Genomic DNA, 21,309 nt, shown 5'->3' on the forward strand with positions numbered 1-21,309 from the left:
TGGGGGTCCGGACCCCCCCTTCCGGTCTTTTATAATATTTTTTTGTTGAATTAAATGTAAAACTATATAATTATACTGTATTGAAGTTGGGGTTGATTATTTTCAATGCCAAGAGAGCTAAAAAAAGACTGTTTTAGGGCCTATATTTTTAAAAATTTTCCCGGACCCCCCTTTAACCCGGACCCCCGGCCGGTTGACCCCCCCTATTTTGAAATCCTGGCTACGTTACTGATCAATCACCAAAGACCATGTCAAATGCAATCACACAGGCTTGTAAGAGAAGCTACAGTGGGAAACTTGAAGTGGAATACAGTAGGTCGAAACTCTTTTTATTTTGTTTGTAGAAATGTGTGATTGGCACTTTATTTTTTAACCAAACAGATCCCAAACAGGCTCCTACCATTCGTCATACCATAGATTAAAAGAAAATCTATGGTCCTACCATAAGTTACTCTTGCCGTTTGTGATAGACAAGCCAAGGCAAAAGGAAAATCTTAATACTGTATGAGGTTTTTCTATACAAAACGGCCTACGCAAGCACCCCGTTTTAATAGGGATTACACTTATGAATGGCGTAGTGCAAAGGGTAGGACACCCATTCATATCCTCTGATATTTCCCATCCCAGTTAGCGTGGAGTTGTTATTGATTCACACCACACTTACCCCCCCCCCCCCCTACCACCACAATAACCCCATAGCCTAGCCAGCCCAACCACGAGGTCGAAGTGTAAAATATCTCTGGTCATTTAATCATCGATAACGTATGGATAAATAACAAAATAACTAACTGTATGTATGACTTGAACCGCTTGAACTCACATTTTATAAACGAGCAGGATTACAAAATTAAATCTATACTACTAGTAGTAGTTAATGTTATATCCATTTTTTCTGACCCGTCAATTCATTTACTACCTTACACGTGCTTCCACTCAAGGTGTGAATTACTATTAATTGTATTTGTATTAAACAAATTGCAATAGTAATTCTTTTTTGTTTCTTTAATTTCAAATTAAATTTTATTTTAATAGTTTTCTATCATTTAAGGATTTTCAACGTTTTCTCATAAATAATCTCTCTTCTTTTGATTTTGCTACACAGTGATGAATTAATCCATGGCTTTTAAAAAGTTATATTTACATTTCTTAAATTCCACTAGACTTCCCATGTTATGTAAACATTTGAAGCCAAAAAACATGGTGCAATCTGTTTGAAATGGTCACCAGCTAATGACAACATTCTGTGTCAAGTGATAAACCAATCATGTGTTTGCAATGACTAGGGGCTTGTAGGGGCAAAAGCCCCTAAAAAACCAAAATACATAAATTTTTTATCAACCTTCATTGGTCATTTATAAATAAGCACTGATTTTCTAGCATTATAATATAGTTTACAACACAAAATGTATACAATATATTATATACAGTAGATACATTTACATTTAAATGGTGGTTTGTAGGGACAATAGCCTCTAAAACAGTAAACTTTTTTATTTTGAAAATAATAAGCATAAAAAACAATTAAAATTTGGTTTAATTCAAGTTTTATTTACATGAATAGAAATCACTACTTACTTATTGCATTTGATAATTAGTCAGAACCTCTGGATAAACTATGTTTTTTGTATATGAATTGTTTTCTGTTCATTACTATATTTAGGTAGAAAAGAAGAAATAAATACGATAAGATAACTATAGATCACCATAACTAAAAATTATACATTGCTGTAGTAAACAAACTGAAATTCATAAAAAGTACAGCTGGTATCTATATCAAAGGCTATGAGTACACAGATTTTCAGAAATACAACTAATACAAATCTGTGGCACAGCTGTTTTAATTTCAAAAGATGTAAACAAATTAAACCCCATGTTGTTTTAATGGGAAAAGTTTTATTCTGTTGCGAATTTATGGTAAAAAAATAAGAAAAATGAATAGTTTTCCCTCAAAATTCACGTCAAGACCTTTAAAATAAGACCCCTCCCATCCTTCTACGGCCATCCAGTCACTCACAATTTCTTTACAAAAATTTGACTTACGGAATTATATATATAGATACTGCATTGATTTTAACTAATATTCAACCCAATACACTAGTAAACTATGGTGAGATGGCCCTGAACTTTATCTATTTTCTTGGCTTCAAACTTTCATATTACATTGTAAGTCTATTCTGTGTATAGTCATAGACAAAAAGAATTAAATATAGACTGTCAGCCGTGCAGTGGTTACCATAGGTTCTGGCGCACACCGCTGGGAGCGCCGTGTATTTACGTATGGAGGGCGTAGGCCGTAACAACATGGCGCTCCCAGCGGTGTGCGCCAGAACCTATGGTAACAGCAGCACTTTTTTCTATGGCATAGTCATTAATTTTACTTCTTTGCATAAATTAAAAACAACTCTACTCATAGGGAAGATTACTACCATAGCTTACTACCATAGAGAAGATTACCTTAGTTTTATTTTATTTTATACCTATAACTGCTTTTGTAAGGATGACTAGTCCATCAATTCGGGTTTGCTTACAGCCCTATCCAGTAAAAAAAAGTTGTTAATATTCAGAAATATTTAACGCTTATCCCCGATTTTTTCCATTTTAAGGTGACGATTTGCCTCTTCCATCCCATAAACACCCTGAATTCTAATTTGCTCCTGCGAGAGCCTGAGAATCTCGGGGCGGGGTTGGGCGGCAAAAACCGCCTATTTTGATTCCCAATCCCCCGCTGCGGACGCACCTGTTCCTAGGCGCCAGGACAGCGTAAAAAACAATACGCTACGCTGCTACAAACGTATTTCTGAAACAAGTGACTCCCCGCGCGCCCCGACCTATTGTAGACTATTCTCGTAGGTTTTTGCACCTCTATTGACAGGCAGACACCTTGCTCTGTAGCTGGTTGAGATGAGATCGTAGAAGGATATAGTGGGATTGGGGTTGTTAGTGTACAGCCTAGATACTGAAATTTCCTTAGTAAGCATAATACTAATCATGTTTCATGCTTATGAGGCATTTTGCGGATATCAATAGGGTTTAAGAAATTGCTATATGAGGCACCGTAAGACACAGGACCAATTTACTTTTTCGTTTTGATGTCCCCAGAGGCCCAAAACACCATCCGTTCAAATTCATATATATAGATACAACCTCATCACCCTCACATATGTATCTATACATGTATATAGATTCATATATAACAATTTGAACGAATAGCGCTTTTGGCCTCTAGGGACATCAAAATGATAAAGTATTGGTATTAGCCCCGGGTCTAGGTTTTACCGTGCCACCTACGGTAATGGGTAAAAGCTGAATTCGCTAATAACATCTGCCAATCATGAATCCATGCAGGATTATTTCTGCTTTGTCTGAATTGTCAAATCTGACCAAGATTGAGAAAATGTCGATTGGTCAGGTTCAACGAATACTTTGGCTCACCAGCACCAGATGACATTACCAAGCAAACATAGAAAAAATACCGTAATGCTTACAAAGGATATGTATGTAATTATTTCCACATCTTTACTTATGAAACTTGTTATAGATATTGGTAGATCTGGGACAAACTGGTAAGTTAAATTGATGAAATGAAATACAGTAGTTGTATTATATCATAGATTAAAAGTCCTTTTATCTATGATTATATCTATAAGCTTTGTTTTAATTTATTGCTTTATTTAAATCATGATACGTGATCGCTCCTAGTTTACTAATGCAAAATGCAATATTAGCTGAATGTAGCGATTGTTTCTGGCTCAGTACTCAGTAGCTCCTCAGATCTTAGATCTGAGAATGTTGTTAATATCTGTGAGCTTTAAATAGGTTAATAGTGTAAGATGATCACTTAGTGATTCGTCCTGCATACCAAAGATTAAAATAATCACAAAAGTCTTCTCTTAAATTTGACCCTAATCATAGGTTTTTGCAAGATTGCGAAGACATTCTCAATTTGGCACGGAACCTGGTTTAAGTTTTTAAAATTTAGCATGTTAAAAAATAGATTTTTAGGGGAGCATCTGAGATGATCACCTAACTTCAGCTTTGTAGTTATATTTGTCACCATCATTTAGCTTGAATGGGTTACAGTAAGTATATTTTATGTCTTCTTCTATCTCCCTCATGTTGGCATAGGCTTCTTTCAGTCAGATTTATTATATGTAGTTGGGTTGCTTGGTTTTTATTTGAAAATGTGCCATTGATTTGATTGGGACCGTATGGCGTCGTCCTGTAATCAAGAAATCAAGCTACTTGGAGGCCACGAACTGTGAAAATGTATCGACATGATATGTGCATCGTAGGGGTCTCAAATACAGGGCCGGGATTTGGGGAATCATCTCAGCCGATCCCGGATACCCGGGATCAATTCCGGAATTATATTATTTTACGATTTTAACTTTTTAGCCATTGGGCGTGATGAAGTCACCTTGTCCTTATGTCGAGTCCTCTAATGTTTTAAACTGGCCTTACCAGTGTTACACTTTGCGCATTTTCCGTTTTCTAAGTAAAGAGATATTACCAGATGCAACTTTCAACACGTCATACAGTATATAAATGTCACTCTAGAATTTAATAAATACATTTTATAATCACGAGCAACCGCACTCGCATGTAGCCTACACGACACGCTTATTATAAATAAATAAATATATAAAGATAAACAGATAATGGGAAGAATCACGAGTGGCCACCCAAAAAATGTCGTGTTGACTGTCAGCAATAAAACAAAGGTAGCCTACTGTAAAACAATAAACCATCTATCTGCTTATGTATCGTGTAGCTTGTGTGCGAAAAAACTTGATTTAGGATTGTAAAAAATTTAATCACCACACTAAAAACCAACTATGAAGATAAAGTTATAGACCCTATAAATATAAAATATATAAGCAATCGCAATGAAATAATAAATTGTGTGATTATAGTTAAATTTTAGGCCTTCAATGTTATTAAGAAAATACTACTTCAATTTCCGATTGCCATCTTATATGTTTGCGACATCAATAATTAATCAATTGTTGATTGCGTTTGAGGTCAAAAGTAAAACTCAAAATAACTTATTATAGGCCTACTGTAATTAACTTGTAATCAACTAAAATAATAACATTTAAGTTAGAAAGTAAATAGAATTCGTCTATAACATGAAACATATATTTTACACTACGTTCACCAACAGTAGGCTATTGAGATTAATGATAATTAAATTATCCAATCGAAATAGGTCACAACTTAATTACCATATTTCATAAATATTCATCGTCCTAAAAATAAACAGTAGGCCTACGTATGCGTATTTTATTTAATATTTATTTATTTTCCGCAGGAAAACTCTAAAAAAATTTAAACATAGGTTTTGCAATCCCGTTAATTCCCGTATTAAAAGACGCCAATCCCGGGATTTATAAGTATCAAAATTGACCTGGATTCGGGATATCGGGATTGAGACCCCTACGTGGCTGCGATTAATACCACTAGTTGTTGAACGATTGTCTGCAGGACTATTCTGATAATTAGACCAATTCGTAAATTACAAGGCAAAAATGTTGTTTTCCACTATAAACTGTAGGTTCCTTAGTTACCATTGGCTGTATAAGGGATATTATAAACAGTCCTGTCTGGCAAGACTATTTAATTTAAAACATACTTTTAAGTTAAAGGTAAGTGTTTTGCAAAAAGGCACGTTTGACAGTGGCTAAAAGTGAATTTTAAATAAAGTTGAAACTACATTATGCAATTTATTTGTAAACTAAGACATTATGGATCGAAAAAGTTGCGCAGTAACATAATCAATGATGCCCTAGGTAAAAAAAAAACTAGGGAACGATGGAACAAGAGCAACAGCTCAACAGCTGCTCCCTTTCGACGACCGTCTCGCCACAGTAATAAATCCTACTTTTTTTAAACATGGGAACATGTTCCTAGGGTCTGTAACAGACTACTGCTTTCTCATTCTAGTAAAAAGGAACTGAATAAATGTAACAGCTACCACAAGAAACTGTCCTTACCCATTGTCTTGGTTGACTATTGTTTGTTTATGTTGGCGTTTTTGCCCTGCCGCCAATCCTGTTATAATCATCTCCCTCTTCATAATTAATTAATTGTCTCAAATCAAATAAAATCATACCAGCATATAGTTTAAGATACAAGATTCCGCATTTTTAGACGGTTTTTAACGGACAGTTTTTTATATGGTTTTGGATTACTTTGCCAGAGCGTAAACATTTCAAAATACCGCCCTAGGCACTGTAATGACAAAATGGTATATCAGATGCTTTATAGGTTGTGCAAATGAGTAGGCCCCTACCTATTTCTCCCTAAATGTTGGATGCGTGTAACTTTAAAATTAAATCTTTTCCACTTTTAAAACGCGATTGCTCATAATGAAATGGAAAAGTTAAAAACCATAGGGGTGTGGAATTCAATACTTTTGAATACTGTACCTAAGTTAGCTAGCCTATTGTAACTAAGTATGTACTAGCCCTGTAGCAGTTAAGTTACCTACACCCTACTTTTTATGATTTTGAGGATCTCACAAAAGGACCATCATAATAAGCCCTCTAACTTATATTTTTTTATTAATATTTCTGTATTTATAAACTTAAGCTATTTATGAACTCAGCGATTTTTTTAACAATAAATCGAGGCAACCTTAAAACGTGAATTTAACGGTGAATGAGTTTGTTCCAAAAGAGCGCTTAGTTAGAATTGCCTAATTTAGCTAATAGGCTAAAACAAAGTTTGAAAAAATAAACTTACGAGTAGTAGTAAAGTTCATAATAACCCATACTTCTTTAATTTATGGAAACATCAGCAACTATCAACTCATGAGTATAGTTCGGCCGCGTAGAAAACGACCTGCGCGCTAATGCTAAACCAATGCTGGAGCAGGTCGCTTTCTAAGCGGCCGAACTATAGTAATATATGACTAGACCACAAAATATTACAGGGGGGTTCCTTTTCTCTTCGGTCTTATACATGAAGGAGTTTGTGCTTTAGAGCTTCCTGTAGGCGAAGTCCCGGAGTCACGAATGGCGAAGGGAGGGAAGAGGAACTATTGATCAGGAACGGTTCCATCCAATCTGTTCCAAAGAGCGACGCAAATGTAACCGTTGCAGTTTAAAAAAAAGTAGGATTTATTACTGCAGCGAGTTGGCTGTCCCTTTCTCTATGGGGATGGGTGGAATTGGAACGCAACAGAACAGGGAGAAAAAAAACTGAAAATGAATAAACAGACAAAAACTAGCCTAGTGCCTACCAGTGTTTCCATTCGCGGGATTATTATCCCGAAAACGGGATTTTTACACCTTGAGCGGGATTAAAACGGGATGCGGGATAAAACGGGATTTTCGGCTGTGACGACTATTTTTATTTTTTTCTACTTAATTTTAGAGAAAAACTAACTCAAATTGATTAAAAACTGTAGCAAAATATAATAGTGATGTTTAAACAACTTTATAAACATGATACGTCAAGTATAATACTAGGTATTGTACCAGAAAAATCATGCGGGATAAAACGGGATTTTTCACAATTTAAAAGCGGGATAAAACAGGATTTTTCGACCCAGTAAGCGGGATTATTTCTTTGGTCGTGTGGAAACACTGGTGCCTACCTGAGTAGCCTAGGCCTAGGCCTAAGCCTAGTCTATTCGTATTCTAAGTTCGAAGTTTCGAAGGCTACTTTGTACTTTCTACATTTTAAAACCAAAAGTCTTCTGATTCTGCCTTCTGTTTCAAGTGTTGTTAATTTGGCTTTGTTATGAAGCTAGCTCATAATGTTTTCCTTCCCAAATATTATTACTAATGTTGTGCCCATTATTGTTGGTGGTATGAGTGTTACGCTTGCTGCATACATCACAAGGAAATATTGGCTGGAAGAAGATATAAACGACGATGATGACTTGGTGAATGAAGTGTTATTTTTCAGCAACCAAGGAATAGCATGTAGGGACCATTTCAAGAAGGAACTAATCAATAAAAAGACTTGTCATTTAGAAAATTGCTCTTACTACAATTTAAGGTTAGTAGGTAGGTTACCGGTACTAGGCCTAACTTAAAACTTTATTAGCCTAGGCCTAACTTAGGCCTATAACTTACCTAGGTTTGGTTTAGTCTAACCTAAACATAGGCCAACCTTAGGGGTTATTATTCACTTTCCCCAACTCACCTAAAACGTCCTATAAAATGTTTTTAACTGTTCCTAGACACCAAGGTTGCACTTAACTTTAGGTCCTACACTCATTCGAACGAAAATATCGATCGATGTATCGATTAATCGATTGTTTCATTCGATATATCGAATGGTTAGTTAGGTAAGGTTAACCTAACCTAACTAACCGATATATCGAATGAAACAATCGAATAGGCCTAATCGATATTTTCATTCGAATGAGTGTAGGACCTAAAGTAAAGTGCAGCCGACACCAACACTAGGCTACAACTTTCTCAAATGACTTTGATTGCCATGACTTCCTGTAGACACCACGCCTAGATTACTAGACACCACCCCTGAAAAACTCGCTTAACCCTCCGAGTGTCCATAGTTTAGGCCTTAATGTCCACCTATTTTTGGCCCCTTTGCAAGGTTTTATTAAAACGGATCTGAGAAGCTTAAAACAATGTTAATTCTAATGTTCTATATACTATTTTGTTTGGAAAATCATGGGCTTCAATATTATATATAAAACATAAGGAACATTTTTTCAAAAAAAAAATTTTTAGGTAAAAAAAAAATATAATTTCGAAAATTTTCAAAAAAAAAATAAGTTCGCGCTCAATGAAATTGTATAAATTATAGGCCTATAAATATTTGAAAATAGCCACTTTGTTCTAAATTTAATGAGGATTACAAATATATAATCATATAGCGAGGTAAGTTATCAAATAAATAAGTTATGAGCGAAAAACGGATTTCAGTACATAGCGTTTAGCTAAGAATGCATAGCCTAACCATAGCTAGGAATCTGGCTGATAATTTACATCAATATCACTACCTACTTCTTCAGGATCATCAACCAGCACTTCAAAACCACTTAAATCTTCTTATAATGCACCACGTATATCACTACTTTTGATTTTTAACACTAAAACAATGATAAACGTAATAAAACACATCAGTCATCGGTCCGGGGGAACCTAGCTGTTTACAAATACACGCACGTCAGCTGTCTGCTACAATATTTTCGGAACTAAAATGAATAGCGCTTAGAGACAGACCTCTGGAGAAAGCTTAGAATATTACGGAAAGAACGATACCTAACTCGATCCAGTTCAATCCGATTCAGTCAGTCATAGAGCCTTCGCCGTAAACGATGTTTGTGCGTCATAAAAGTGACGCGTGACCCTACACAAAGTGTGTTGTGCGTCATTATTATGACGCGTGACACTCGGAGGGTTAAACATCGTGACAGGGCAGTTTACTATAGGCCTACTAGACATCTCACCAAAATTAGCCTAATGGACACCACACACAGATTACTAGTCACCATTACCAACATTACTAGACACCATACCTAGATTATTAGACACCAAGCCCAATATAGGCCTACTAGATACCATAGGCTACCTAGATTATTAAGTTAGACACCACATTCAGATTAACTTAGCCTACTAGCCACCATTTACCTAGATTGCTAGACACCACGCCCAGATTACGGTTAGGTTAGGTTAGGTTAATCTACCTAATGGTATCTAAGTTAGTTATAGTAATGGTGTCTATTAATCTGGGCGTGTGTGTCTAGTAATCTTGGTGAGGTGTCTAGTAGGCCTAAGTTATAGGAAACTGCCCTGCCACAATGTTTTTACTTAAGCTAGTTTTTCAGGTGTGGTGTCTAGTAATCTAGCCCTACCATAGAACGGAAGACAATGTTGTCCCTAATAATTCTTCAACAAAGAAAATAATGATTTCAGGTACCTCTCAAAACAAGGTGAGGACATCGATTAGTGTAAACGCTAGTTTTTGAAAGAATTGACTTGTTTAGCCTTAGGCCCTGTTTTTTTAACCAACTCAAAAATATGTTAAGAGCTACCTACGACTATTTATTTTTATTTTTAGATATTAAAAAAATATTTCGCCTCGGCTGTGCGCCCTCTGGGAGCTCGTGCCTATTGGGAAATCCGGCCTTGGCTAGCTGGCAACCCCCGGCAACTGCAATGCCGGCAAATCGTCGTGGGGCATTAAATTAAACGGGAGCCTTCAGAGGAAGCCACTAGTGGCCGCCACCGCGGAAGCTCTTGCTTGAACTATTTTGGAATAAACAGAGAGTTAACGTGCAGAAAAGACGGACTCTTGTGCTAGTTGTGTGGTAATTTAGTGTTGAACTGTTTTTTTTTTAAACTTAAAAAGTGCAGATATAATATGTATTAAACAGGATTTTTATAACTTAAAAGTTCAGTTATTTAGGGATATCCAAAAAAATTTAAAAACTGTTTTTGTCAACCAATGTGTAGTAAATGCAATTGTCCTTGGATGTTAGCATTGAACGAACATGAAACATATGCCTGTGTCTTCCCCTTCTTTTCTTGATTAGTAGGTAAAACAAGCAGAAGGAAATGTTCATTGCTTGTTAGTTTATTTTCTACTAGTTGTATGGTGGCTATTGGTGGAGTGGCTTGTCAGTAACCTGTACCATCAACTGCATTTGCCCGGGCGGTAACCGGTGGCGACCACTAGTGGCAGCTATCAGTGGCCTCGTGTGAAAGGGCCCTAAGGGTTTCAAACTTAAAAAAAAAGATTTTATTAATACGGTATCACATTTTAAAATCAAACATACACAAAAATAGCAATAGGCTATTAGCGGTTTGTCTTAGTGAAAGATATACACTAACCAACACAAGTAGACTTCTCATCCCATTGAAAAATTTTGAAGCTCGTTTTTCGTGCCTAGTTCATGTCATGTGACACTGATCGCTAGTGTCGACAACATTTTGTTTCTATTGCTTTAGGGTTAATTTCATGATTTGTGCTTTACTGTTTGGTTACATAACTAGAGAATGAGTTGTTGTTTATGATTTATTCAAGATCGTTTTATTTGCTTAAACGAGGTTTTTAATGACAAGAAACAAATTTTAAACAAAACACAACCTCTACAGTACACCGGACAGAACACTAACAATAAAACTGGCTTCAGCTCTTAAAGTACCAAGGATAAGAAATAAGACATAAGATCAATTTATTTCCTGTAAAACTTACAATATACAAGTCATTGGAAAACGTCAAATTCTACATTATAAAATACATTATAAAATATACATAGATCTATGAATAAAAAGAAATTCCTTCAACATCATAATAAAAAGGAAATGCATACATGTGACCTGTAACTCACCATGCAAAGAATGAAAAAGAAAACAAAACAGCACACTCGGCAAACATCAGTAAAAAAAAAGTACTTACATATTCTTTTTTTAGTTTATAGAAATCGTCAATACTAGCCTATACAGTGGGTTGGCCAGGAGGAGACATTCCACGCCCCTTTTGAAATGGTTACTTGGGAGGTTCCGGGCTGAACAAGATAACACATTGAATAGTTTTAGGCTTACAATGTCATAATTACTTTGTAATTTCTTAAGCCTAACAAAAGGTACATTTAAATCCTGTTTACTTCTAGTATTGTATGTGGATGTCACTCCTGAGCTCGAGAGCGCCCAACTCCTCCTAAGTTTTGATGAGGGTCTGGAAGATAAACAGATTATAAACCGTCATGAGGGATTCAGCCTTAAAGATAGGCTCACAGTGATCCAGGCGCTTGGCCCCTGCTACTATTCGTATAGCCTTTTTTTTGAGAAGTAGGACTCTCTCGACTCCAGGAGCGGCACCCCAAAGTCTCAGTCCATAAGTGATGATGCTCTGGAAAAAAGCCACATACGCAGTCCTTAACCACTCTTTTGGTACACAGTACCTTAACTTACGAAGCAAGTGCACAACCCTAGCCAGTCGGCTACAAACATAATCAATATGGCTCTTCCAATCCAGCTTACAGTCTAGGTAAATGCCTAAAAGCTTTACGCTTGTTACCTCATGTTCAATGTTTCGGAGACTGAAAACAATAGATTGGGTTTTATCTTGATTTAGAAAGAAATAGTTTGCCCGGAACCAGGTAGATGCAACATTTAAAGATTGGTTCAAAGCTAAGTTCAACTCAACAGCACTATTTCTAGCTTCCACAATTGTGGTGTCGTCTTACGAAATATTACGAAATATATTACGAAAAAAATTACGAAATATACTATGGGAGTATGTTTTATCTATTGTGAAGGCGAAAATTAGGGTTTCTTTTTTTTACTAATGTACAAATATGGAAACACAGATTTTTGGATAGAATTTTTTAAATAGGGTAACTTATTTAGATGAAATTAGAAATTTAGTTTCTCTGCGGTACTGTACCCATTACATCTAATTTATCAGCCATTAAGGTTCAAAAGGTTGGTTCTCAACTTAAACACAATTAGGCTACAACACAAACTCCACACAATTATTAGGCCTACATTTTTTTCCTGTCTAGTTTAGCAATAATTGATACAGTATTAGGCTTCAATTGATTTCCATACACTTTCCTCATTATTTCATCTTTTCAGGCGTATGATTTACTACCTTGAAAAAACAGAAAGAACTCTGGATATCTGCCTATACTTGATAACATTGTTCGATCTTAGTCAAATTGTTGTCCAGGCTCACAAGAGGGGAGTCAAAGTGAGAATAATAACAGATGAAGATATGGCTAACGGATCTGGGTCCCAAGTACACAGTTTCTTCGAGAATGGTAAGCACGTTTATTAATGTAAGTAATGTATTAATGTAAAAATGTTAAATGCAATGCAATGACAAAACCAAAGTCATGGAACAAAATTATCTCAGCCAGTTCATTTTAGCCTGGGTACTTATCGAACTTGCACATAGTTATTTAACCCAGCCCACTGATAAGTAAACAGTTAATTATTCATTAACTAATGCTATTTAGCAGTAGTAGTTAGTTCTACAATGTTAAATATTTTCCTATGACAGTACTGTATAAGATAGGGATCATGTGTAATGCTCGTGGAAGCCATGCTCTTTCTGAGAAAAACTAAATTTAAAATTTACCTTGCTATGTAAGGTTTTAAACAGATTGTAGTGACAAATATGTTTTAAATTATTATTGACTCTTTTAGATTATACCAAATTTTAGACAATCAATAATCATGTTTTAAAGCACACATTAACCTCTTTGTGAGGGATTGCCTTTTTGACACTTGGAACATGATACTACCCCCACCCCCCTCGCTGAGGAAAACTCCTGTAGCCCCCCATGGTGTAACTAGCTATAATGTTATTTAAGTTAGTTGTCTAATGTATTTGCTTCAGTGCTAAAGCAATACCGTATCCATTGCTTGCACAATTAAGACGAGAGGAGTAGGCAATTTCAGGATGGATAGAATATTCTGTTACGTTGCATTAACACGTTCGCTACTGAGCGTCGCATATATGCGGCGCCGCGGTCTTTGCCACAGACCGAGGTATACATTTGAATCTAACACATAGACCGGCTGTCACTTGGATAACAGTACACACAGACCACGGGCGAAAACGTAACAGTGAGCATTTACATTGTAATACGCTACAATCGTGTTTTTGAATAAATTATTCTTGTTTTTTTGTATTTTTAATAACCTTCTGTAATGTCGCATATTTGCAACGCCCGGTCTACAGCGAAGACATTAGTGAAAATTATCATAGTTTTATTGAAATAGACTAAACGTCGCATATATGCGACAGTCCATTTTTTGTGGTATAGGGTGAAAGTAAGTAAAAAAATAAACAGATTGTTCAAGAACAGTTTATAACTGAACAAATATAAAAGCTACATAGGATTATGCAGCATGCATACTGCATACATACATACAGTGATGCAGAAAAATAAAGACCAGTTTTTCCAACTATTATATGACGTCACCAATCATCATATCCACAGACCAAGCGACGCAGTTGTACGTCAGACATCTCTGTAGACCACTGCAGGGAATTCAGTCCCTTCAAATAGTCCGTTACAAAGATATAAGCATTTTAATAACATTAGAACCCCGACGCAAATATGCGTCGGCAGTCTGTTTTAATGTGACTAGCCGTCGCATATATGCCAGTGATTGAAAGAGGATGTCAAGTAGGCCTACCGTATAGCAGCATTTTAGGCTCTCATACCTGATTTTCTTATTTTTTTTTACAGGTTTCCAATCAAAATAAAATAGTAATATTTGAACAACTATTTAAACATGATGAAAATAACACTCGGGATTGTTTAACAAAAACATGCGGGATGAAACAGGATCTTTTATTATTCAAAAGCGGGATCGAAATGGGATTTCTCGACCCAGTAAGCGGGATTATTTTTTGGTTGTGTGGATTTAAAATACTGGTTAGTATGTGATGCGCTGTGGTCTCAAAAGGTAGTTTTGTGCCTCCCCCCTCCTCCATGTCGACATTGATTTAAATCATAAAATGAATACCAGTTACACGGGCATCTGCAATATAACAACAATACCTCACCTTACCTACGTGGGCACTCAAACCCCAAAAGGTTTTTGGCCTCGCCAACAGCCACTCGCCATCCTTCTCGGTCCTGCATGAGATCTAGCTTATCGTTGTTATCTGGCAATAACAATTAACAACTATTGGGTTTACAACATTACTCGCATAGTAAAGTAATAAGGCAATCCATCAAGCAAATATAAAAAATAAGTTGAACTTTGACTTACAAACACATTCATCTTTATAAGGGTAGCCTACGTTAAAGTTCAAATAAAAAATAATGTTTTCATTTGAGATGTTATTGTAAACATTTAAAACTCTTAACACGTTCACTGCTGAAAACCTTTATACAGGCGCTCCTAAACTGCGGAGCCCCGGCACGCTAACTGAATCAGCGATCGCTCTTGGCATTGAAATATCTCAGTAAGACTAGTAAGACGAATCACAAAAAAGCAGTGGTGATTGTTCTGCGTTACCCCGAAAGTGGGCGTAGTTCTCTGAAACACCCAAAGGTAGTAGCACTGCCTGGATCAATAACCAGAGTCTTTGTAATATGGCTCGAATAGAGAAAATCCCCGAAAACGGGACAAAAACATTGCCAGACGGGATTTTGCGGGTCGGTTTAGTACCAACCTACACCAAAATAAAGCTCGTATTCTACGCTACAGGCTGGCAATAATAATTACAACGATCCCCGGCAATGGCTGAGCTCACATTGAAGCAAAGTTGTTGGCATTAATTGGTGAAGGATGTGATTTCCCACCACCACTGCTTTTTTGCACCAGTGGCGCTGGTACCGCGGGGCGAAAATTCCCGCCCCACGTACTGAACGTGTTAAACAGTCAACATCATAAATTATTGGTTTTATCCTACATTTTTGGGTAAACTAAACTCATAATTTATTTTTAGGGTTACATCACTTTCTGTACTTATGATTATTTAGGCCTAAATGATTTTAATGACGCTGTAAGCTACCTATTTTAGGAATTTTTTGTAAGGATATTTCACTGTCCAAAAGTTTTTTGACCCCCTCTTTCTAAACTCACTGTCACTTGGTCTTTTGCTTATTTCATAGGAAAAGGATGTGATGCTATTACAATGCTAAATAGAACTCGTGCTAAATAGAGCGCTATGGTCGGGAAAGCATTTTTAGTTTTAGAGAGCCTGCAAAAGGGAAGGTCTATTTCCTGATTATGTCTTGTTCTGTACGTATGGACTGTATTTCTGGTCGGAAAATTTTGAATGTTGTTTTTTACATATGATGCACATAGGAGAACAAAGTGGCTGTAAACTGTTAAAATTTTGGTTTCTATAAAAAGAGGCTTGCAGTGGTCCAATCGTTTTCTAAACGTTATTATCCTGATAGCCTTCTTTTGCTCTAGAAGAACTTCATGGCAGTTAGGTGCATGCCCCCAAAGCAGCAGCCCGTAGCTTAGCACGCTATGGAAGAGGGCGTGATAGACGACCAGTAGGTATTGTGGTGTTACCAGCTTAGACAGCTTTCTTAGCAGACACACAACTCTCGATAACCTTCTGCATACAACTTCAATATGCTCAGACCATGTCAGTTTGGGGTCAATCGTGAAACCAAGCAGATTACATAAAAAATGTGTAGGATAAATTGTAGGATAAATAAACGTCCCTCTGTGGCGGAGCCCTTTTGACGGATCTGTTCCAAACTTGACAAAAACCATCCTTGAATAATGCCTGAAAGTTTCATTACAATCTGTTGAGCGGTTTTGGAGTACAACATTTGTAGTTAACATCAATCTGCAGTATCAAGTTAAAATATATAATACGATGTGTTGAATAAAAAAAAAAAAAAACCATGAATGTATCTTTACAATCAACGAAAAAATATTAATCTCAGTTTGCAATAGGTTTTAGAAAAAATCAATACCCTCCAAAGCACCATTAATGCTGTCATCTTATCCTCAGACCTAAGGATCGGTATGGTTGGCCGGAATATTGCTCTGTTTTGCTTTGGAAATTTAACCTAGATGCAGTACCACCATAGATTAAATATAACTCAAGTAGACTTCTTATCACATTGTTAATTCAAAAGTTTTTTCATGTCTAGTTCATGTTGGTGACACTGGACGTTAGTTTTGACGTAATTTTGTTTCTATTATTTTAGGGTTAGTTCTATGTGTGTCTCAATTTCTTGTAATATAACCAGGAGGCGATCTATTGTTTATGATTAGATCGTTTCATTTTGGATAAACTAGGTTTAAATAACAAGAATTGTTTTCAGCTAATCCATAATGATGACAAATCTACTAAAAGAGTATGTTTAATCTATGGTATCACGTACTGTATGGAGTTCATGTTTTTGGACCTGAAATTGGAATCAATGGCCATGTTTTTTGCAGGAATGCTCGGTCGGTTGAGTTTTTTTTTTTGTTTCAGTCCCACAAACGTGAGCATTTACTTAAAGCATAAAATTGCTAAAGGTGTTTCAGACGGCATTTTGTTAAGGCTAAACAAGTCAATTCTTCAAAAAACTTGCAATGATAAAATTCCGACGAGGAGTGGTATTCAAGCAATTAACTTAGGCCTATGGGCATGATATAGTTTTTAATAAAGGTTTGAAGGAAAGTAGGCCTAACTGTGACCAGACTAGGGGGCGGAAAATTATTTGGGCCTAGGGGCGCCAAAATGCTAGATCCGGCCCTGGATTTTAGGCGTACCAACACGTTAGCACGCAACATACGGCTGTCTGTTGCGGATATTGCGGAGCATTTAAATTTAAACGTTGCTGAGTGCACAGGTGTGCTGTGATTGGGGTGTATTATATTTGGACTGGACTTATGCAAAATAAAATAGTTTTCTTTTCTGTGCTGCATTCTGTGGTAACAGTGTTGCACTATTTCAAATCATGACTAATACAGAATGTTGTGATTATTCAAAAGTTTAAAACAGATGGTGAATGTAAACATCTGCTCTTAAATTATATTTATTTGTAAACATTGTGGTTTCAAAAGGGTGACATTGGACCCCTTAAAACCCTCTGTGGCGGAGCCCTTTTGACGGATCTGTTCCAAACTTGACAAAAACCATCCTTGAATAATGCCTGAAAGTTTCATTACAATCTGTTGAGCGGTTTTGGAGTCCATAGGGTATATACATACATACTTTCTCTTTTATAGACATAGATAGACTACCACCACCCACCTGTTTTGCGCATGCCAAGGTAAATGTTTCCTCCCTTGTTACACAGGAAACAAAACTTAGTTATTTTAGCTTCAATTTGACGTAAAAAATGTTTAGTTACCTTGAATAGTAACATAGACTAACCAACCACAAGTAGACTTCTCATCCCATTGTAAATGTTGAAGATTGTATTTTGTCTAGTTCATGTACGGTGACACTGGGTGCTAGCGTCGAGCAAATTTTGTTTCTATTATTTTAACACTAATAATGAAACCCTACCCAGGCTGATGTTTACCAAAACCCCCGGTCTGTTAGTTCTATTAAGTTTTTCAAAATCAATACGTCAAGGTCAAGCGCCTCACTCAAACTAAACACGTGGCAGTGCTTCCGGACTTTAAGGGTCGGGGGAAGGTAAAAAATGTACCATCTGAAATTGGGCTGCTCGCCCACCACAGTGAACCAGTGTTTGCCAAACGTTAGATAGTGAAATTTCCCCCGTGGCCTCACAGGCCAGGGTTTTGGTATTAGTGTTAAGGTTAATTTCATGATTTGAGGTTTACCTCTGGGGACCTCAACTTGAAAAAGTAAATCGGTCCCGGACCCAGGCCTTGAGACCTCCGGTAATAGCTTATTCCCTATATAGGAAATTCGTACAAGTAAGTTATTGATGTGTTTTAGGTATCCCAGTCAGATTCAGACGTAAATGCACGACGTTGATGCATCACAAGTTTGTCATCATTGACAAAAGACTCCTGATGACTGGGTCTCTCAACTGGACAATGCAAGCCTTGTGTGGAAACTGGGACAACCTGATAATCACGTCCCAGCGTCAGATTGTAGCTGCTTTTATCTCTGAATATGAACGACTCTGGCAAGACATGAATTAAATATCTTCTATGTGAACAAAGAAGGCTGTTGGCAAATAGAATACATTTGCAGTGTGTTACACTTAGGCCCGTAAGTTTTTTGAAACTGCATATGTTTTTTTATGATCTCGTGAAACTACCAGTGTGCTGGAAAATTGAACATAACTTTTTAGGTTTGTATCCTGAAACCCTTATTAATTAGGTCTTGCTTTAAAATAAGAAATAGAGTACTCAAACAAATAAGGGTCTTGATTGATATTTTTATATTTTTACTAGACTGGACAGTCTTTGAAACTAGCCTTATTTTTGATATTAAATAAATAAATCAAACAAAAAAATGTTTGTTTCACTGCGTTTTTTTAACCAATATAGGCATACTTTACAGTAAAAAATATTTTTGTGCAAAAAATTTCATAAGCTTGCTTTAGCAGTAAAATAGGCTAAGGCTATGTGAATATGAAATATATACGTAGCGAGTCCAATAATTCCGAGATATAGTCAAGCAATGGTGTTCTAGAGTATGTTATGAAGTTAATTTTTTCTGTTGAAGTATATTCTTTATGAAGTGTATAAAGGTCCATTGTTGTACACTTTATTTTTCATAATCACTTTCCTACTTCACGATTTTTTATTACTTACACAGTACTATCAAGGCAACACTGTTTATTTAGTTGCCTTGGTACTATTCGGTCTTTCTCGAATTTAAGTGAGTCGGCTCAGTTGGTAGTGCCAGACACAATGAGGAAAAACTTACTCATACGCCTAGTACGAACACTAAGTTTGGTCATACGAATGATTGTTTATACGTGGTTATATGATGAAATATTCTAAAACAATAAAGGTGAGTTTGTCTTAAAATTAAAACTGAAAAAGTATATTTTCTCAGTCTCTCAGCAGCTACCTGGCCATGCGTTTGTCTATTTGTGACTAATTTATCATTTCTGGTTTAGGGCCAAAAGACCCTCCTTAATTCTCTATTACAGCATAGCCATTTTATCAATTCAAAATTATCCAAATTTTTTGGGAAAATCCAAATTTGTGAATGTTATATTGTACCAATAATCAATTTTTACCAACTATCTATTGAGCAGTATTTAATTTTTATTTTAGAAAATCTTGAAATTTTTGTTTTAGTATGGAAAGGGGCAGGTAGCTAATTTAGGTAGGATTTGTAAAGGGGCAGTATTATTTGGGGGAGATTTGTGCTCCTGACCTTAGGGGGGGGGGGGGGGATGGCACCTCGGATAAAGAATGTACAATTGGATCCCAATGAAAAACTAGGAAAATAACCAATAATCTTCTTTTATTACATAGAATAGTTTTTTAGTTTTTGCAGAACACGAGCAAGTTATAATATTACAAACAATAATAAAAAGTACCTGGGGAAAATCATGAGTTTACCCTGAAAGCAGTCTTAGTATTGCAGATACTTGAATCCATTCCCCACACTCCGCACTGCCAGCCTTAACTAATTCTTTCACCATTTCCTGTGTCGTGGACATGTTTCCATCCTTTCTCATAGCATTTCAGTATTGCAGATACATTATTCTAACTGCTACAAACTGTTTCCAGTTCCCACACTCCACACTGCTCGCCTTTTCTACTTCCTTCACCCCTTCCTAGGTCGGGAACCTGTTTCCCTCTCTTCCCATAGCATTTTAGGATTGCAGATACCTTAAGTATATTTTCTCAGTCTCTCAGCAGCTACCTGGCCATGCGTTTGTCTATTTGTGACTAATTTATCATTTCTGGTTTAGGGCCAAAAGACCCTCCTTGTAATATTACATGTCATTCATTCATCATTAACATTAATTTCTCTATTATTTTGTATATTTTCTCTCATAATGTCTGTTAATGCCCCTGATAATGTATTATCAGTTATTTAATATGTTTCTCCTTGTTAATGTGTTATTTTATCAAATTTTGTTCAATGTTATATAATATCCCATCACCCCACAGAAACATCATCCTATTTCATGTTACAATAAAATATTTATGCAAATTCTCTCCATACCTATTAAGTACTCATCAAAAACCAACAATAATCATTTATTTAGAATAAGATATAATTGTAAGAAAATTGCAATATAGTAATAAAATCTTAAATATAGTATCAATTTTCAAAATTATCCAAAGAAAATCAAAATTACTGTGGCAAGTGTCATTCATGTAAATTAACCAGCTGTACATCACTTCAACAATGGACATGGACTTCCTGAGCTTCTACCATTGCCTCTGCCCAGATCCTGCCAACTCTTCACAGTGTGAACATCATTCTATTGGAAATTGTGTTTAATTTAAACTAAAATTCATAATCCCAAAGTAAAACCTAAATTTAAATTTCTCATCATCCAAAAGTATTGGACAAGTGCATCGAAGAGTAGCCTACCAATTTATAAGAAGACAGACACTCCAAATTTGGTAACCATCATCCATCTTATTTAACTAAGGACAAATTTAATCTTCATTGGACATTTAATCAGTATAGCCTACTAGGCCCAATTAACTCAACTCATCAAGATATATACATATATCAAATTGAACTTTTATTCAAAATTTAATCTTCAAATTCTATTTTATTTCATTAAATTCAGTGAAACCATTTGGAATCTTTCTTTGGACATTTAACATTATTAGGCCTATATCAATAGCATCATGGACCTAGCTTAACTTATTTCAGAACAATAACTAAATTAAATTATTTGCATTTTAAAGAAGCCTAATATATCATTCGAACCGGCACGACCACCCCTCCCTGGATTAAGAGCTCATAGCCTATTTAAATATTAATTAGTGTACT

The 21,309-nt window shown here is 36.0% G+C and overlaps 1 protein-coding gene across 1 annotated transcript; it reads left to right on the plus strand.

Moving 5' to 3' along the window:
• The first annotated feature begins 7,609 nt into the window (after positions 1 to 7,609).
• On the plus strand, positions 7,610 to 18,831 carry LOC129003110 (uncharacterized). The gene is made up of 3 exons (XM_054431347.1): positions 7,610 to 8,007; positions 12,564 to 12,748; positions 18,322 to 18,831. Exons 1-3 carry the CDS (start codon positions 7,763 to 7,765, stop codon positions 18,528 to 18,530), a joined length of 639 nt encoding a protein of 212 aa, XP_054287322.1. The 5' UTR covers positions 7,610 to 7,762; the 3' UTR covers positions 18,531 to 18,831.
• The last annotated feature ends 2,478 nt before the right edge of the window (positions 18,832 to 21,309 follow it).

This window comes from Macrosteles quadrilineatus, unplaced genomic scaffold (genome assembly GCF_028750875.1).
Source record: "Macrosteles quadrilineatus isolate MER2022 unplaced genomic scaffold, UCM_ALF_1.0 Scaffold_9__3_contigs__length_116548681, whole genome shotgun sequence".
NCBI lineage: Eukaryota > Metazoa > Arthropoda > Insecta > Hemiptera > Cicadellidae > Macrosteles > Macrosteles quadrilineatus.

Bases quoted from the DNA above. Each gene is read 5' to 3' on its own strand.
- LOC129003110 (XM_054431347.1), top strand. From the start codon at position 7,763: ATGTTTTCCTTCCCAAATATTATTACTAATGTTGTGCCCATTATTGTT. The intron at 8,008-12,563 runs GTTAGTAGGTAG...TCATCTTTTCAG, and splicing joins TGCTCTTACTACAATTTAAG to GCGTATGATTTACTACCTTG. The intron at 12,749-18,321 runs GTAAGCACGTTT...GATGTGTTTTAG, and splicing joins ACACAGTTTCTTCGAGAATG to GTATCCCAGTCAGATTCAGA.